This window comes from Dipodomys ordii, unplaced genomic scaffold, assembly GCF_000151885.1.
Source record: "Dipodomys ordii isolate 6190 unplaced genomic scaffold, Dord_2.0 Scaffold26, whole genome shotgun sequence".
Classification (NCBI taxonomy): domain Eukaryota; kingdom Metazoa; phylum Chordata; class Mammalia; order Rodentia; family Heteromyidae; genus Dipodomys; species Dipodomys ordii.
Genome location: NW_012267242.1, coordinates 15,457,179 through 15,460,596, shown reverse-complemented (window position 1 = coordinate 15,460,596; position 3,418 = coordinate 15,457,179). Strand labels below are relative to the sequence as shown.

Below are 3,418 nucleotides of genomic sequence, written 5' to 3'. Positions count from 1 at the left end.
CAGCCCGGGCAGGAGAGACCGTGAGACTCCTATCTCCAATAAACCACCAGAAAACCGGAAGTGGCGCTGTAGCTCAAGTGGTAGAGCACTGGCCTTGAGCTGAAGAGCTGAGGGACAGCGCCCAGGCCCAGAGTTCAAGCCCCACGACGACAAAAATAAAAAATAAAAAATTCTGTTTCAGCCGGGCGCCAGTGGCTCACGCCTGTAATCCTAGCTACACAGGAGGCTGAGATCTGAGCATTGCGGTTCAAAGCCAGCGCAGGCAGGAAAGTCCGTGAGACTCTTATCTCCAATAAACCACTAGAAAACTGGACGTGGTGCTGTGGCTCAAGCGGTAGATTGCTTGCCTTGAGCTGAAGAGCGCAAGGACAGTGCCCAAGAGTTCCCACTACCGACAAAAAAATAAACAAACAAACAGTTTCATGAATATTGTTATCACTAGTTTTTTTGTAGGTGAAAAATATAGGATGGGAAAATTATTTCAGTGAGTTAGATAAGATGTATGGATTTAAGGTCTCATCGCTTTCATCTGATTCACTTAAGTGAAATACTTAGGTTACCTCTACTTTTCTCAATCAACTATTAATGTTTTATAGGATGAATTTTTAAAAAACAGGAACAGATTTTTATCAATATTTTCACAATGTTGTGATAATACACAAAAATACGTATATATTATTCACTATTCCACTTAGGAATAAGTTTCTCTTTACTAAGGTAACAGGAGAAATTATATACGATATAGGAAATTGTGTTGGCAACATATTGACCTTTGCTTGTGTTTTCCTCTTAAAATGCCAACTTACAAGGTGTATTATTACAGGAAATGGCAGTAGCTGCAACTAAAATACTAGTTCTAACACAGAATGGCATGACATTATTGTTTAACCTTAATTTTCTATGATATCCATCTTGTTCTGTCTTTCCAGGTTCCCAGTCAACCTCAGATAAACCCTCCCAGCGGCCATCAGAGAGCACAAACTGTAGCCCTACTAGGAAAAGGTCTTCATCTGAGAGTACTTCTTCAGCAGGCAAGTGTTATTTGTTTTATCAGATTTTCAGGATTGCTTACCACCTGTGACTTGTGAAAAACAATGTAAATTACAAAAACATAAATGACCTTGTTAGGTAAAATTCAGTGGTAATATACATTGAAGTAGCTCTGCTAGACTTACCTTTAAAAAATTGATCTGGGGCTGGGAAGGTAGTTCCGTGGTAGAGTGCTTGCCTTGCATGCATGAGGCCTTGGGTTCAATTCCTCAGCACCACATAAGCAGAAAAAGCCAGAAGTGGCACTATGGCTGAAATGGTAGAGCGCTAGCCTTGAGCTGAAGAGCTGAGGGACAGTGCCCAGGCACAGAGTTCAAGCCCTATGACCAACAAGAAAAAAATTGAACTGGTGCTGGTTTGTTGTACAGTAAGGGAATGTGGACCTATTTTAATAAAAATTTCAGTAATACATTATCAACAGTAATATGTTAAAATAATAATGTATTAATTTTTAAAGTAACATTTCTGAATCTCTTCCTTTTTTTTTTTAACCAGTCCTGGGGCTTGAACTCAGAGCCTGTGCACTATCCCTGAGGATTTTTTTGCTTAAGGCAGGTTGCTCTACCAGTTGAGCCACAGCCCCTCCTCTGGGTTTCTCTGTTTATGTGGTACTGAGGAATCGAACCCAGGACTTCATGCATGCTAGGCAAGCACTCTACCACTGAGCCACATTCCCAGCCCACACTTCTGAATTTCTAATATTTCAATTTTTAAACTATATACAACTGGGTAGCACAGTATGTTTGTGTACTTTGTGAAAAAAATTGAGGACTGGGTTTTTTTTATGTCTTTTTTGGGTTTGATGTTCTATTTTGCTTTTTTGTGATTTTTATTTTTGTTTTTGTTTTGTTTTTGCCGGTCCTGGAGCTTGAACTCAGGGCCTGGGCACTGTCCTTGAGCCTCTCTATGCTCAAGGCTAGCACTCTACTACTTGAGCCACAGTACCACTTCTGGCTTTTTCTGGTAATGTGGTGCTATAGAATGGAATCCAGGGCTTCATGCGCACGAGGTAAGCACTCTACCACTAAGCCACATTCCCAGCCCTTTCTTTTGTTTTGATATAATAGGACCCAAAATATGTAGCCTTGGCTAGCCTCAAATTCACTACTTAATCCAGTCTGTCTTCAAATGTGGTATATGCCACCATTCTTGGTTTGGGAATTCCATTTAATCTCCACACCAAAATGAGGGAAGGGGAGAGAAGGAGGGAGGGAAGAAAGGAACACTTTTCTTTGGGAAATAAAAAGGTGGCACATACTTGTTTTCTGCCTTTACTGGGGGTTAAAAAGTAGGAAAACAAGCCAGGCGCCGGTGGCTCACACCTGTAATCCTAGCTACTCAGGAGGCTGAGATCTGAGGATCTTGGTTCAAAGTCAGCCCGGGCAGGAAAGTCTGTGAAACTCTTATTTCCAATAAACCACCAGAAACCCAGAAGTGGCGCTGTAGCTCAAGTGGTAGAGTGCTAGCCTTGAGCTGAAGAGCTGAGGGACAGAGCTCAGGCCCAGAGTGTAAGCCCCACGACCGATGCAAAAAAAAAAAAAGGTAGGAAATCAGAGTGCTTTTCTTTTTTTTCCTCCCTAGTTTCGTTTTGCTTTACTAAATAAATTTTTGCTGGTCTTCTTTAAAAATAAGACAAAAGAAATGAAAAATAGCTTTAAATATATGAATGTTATCAAGACTTGTTAGTAGTGGTCACTTCATTCCGGGCAGTGGGAATAAAATATATAAAGCAAAGAACAGTGAGTTCATTAGAATAATGATAATTATTGAATGTAAAGCTAAAATGGTTGGTAGGAATGAGTGGTATAGACCTTTAAATACAGTGACTAGTCTTATTAGCTCTTCATTTTCTAACTCTGTGTCTTTGTGTGAACTCTCAGTGTGTTTACTATCCTTAGGATTTCATACAAGGCCATACTTCTACTTCCAGCTTTTATGGCTGGAGGTAAGAGTCTGTGGAGTTTGTCTGCCCAGAATGGCTTCTAAACTCAATCCTCAAATCTCATCCTTTTTTTTTCAGTAGCTAGGAGTTTAAGTGTGAGCCTCAGGTAACTGGCTTTAACTCTGTGTTTTGATTAGTGGATCACTTATGATTTAAGGTCAGAATATTTAGTTTTACACTTTGACAAGAAAGGACAAGATACTGCCACACAATTTCCTATAACCTATATAATTTCTCCTGTCACCTTAGTAAAGGGAAACTTATTCCTAAGTGGAATAGTGAACAAAATATATGTACTTTTGTGTATTATCCCAAAATTGTGAAAATATTAATTGATAAAAATCTGTTCCTGGGCTGGGAAGGTGGCTCAGTGGTAGAGTGCTTGCCTTGCATGCTCGAGGCCCTGGTTCAATTCTTCAGCACCAC

The 3,418-nt window shown here is 40.1% G+C and overlaps 1 protein-coding gene across 1 annotated transcript in view; it reads left to right on the top strand.

Annotated features, from left to right (window-relative positions):
* Ash1l (ash1 (absent, small, or homeotic)-like (Drosophila)) overlaps positions 1-3,418 on the top strand; it is a 152,004-nt gene that overhangs the window by 82,700 nt on the left and 65,886 nt on the right. The window contains exon 4 of the mRNA XM_013015249.1: positions 930-1,031. Coding sequence (XP_012870703.1) covers positions 930-1,031 — 102 coding nt within the window. The remainder of the gene's footprint in view (positions 1-929; positions 1,032-3,418) is intronic.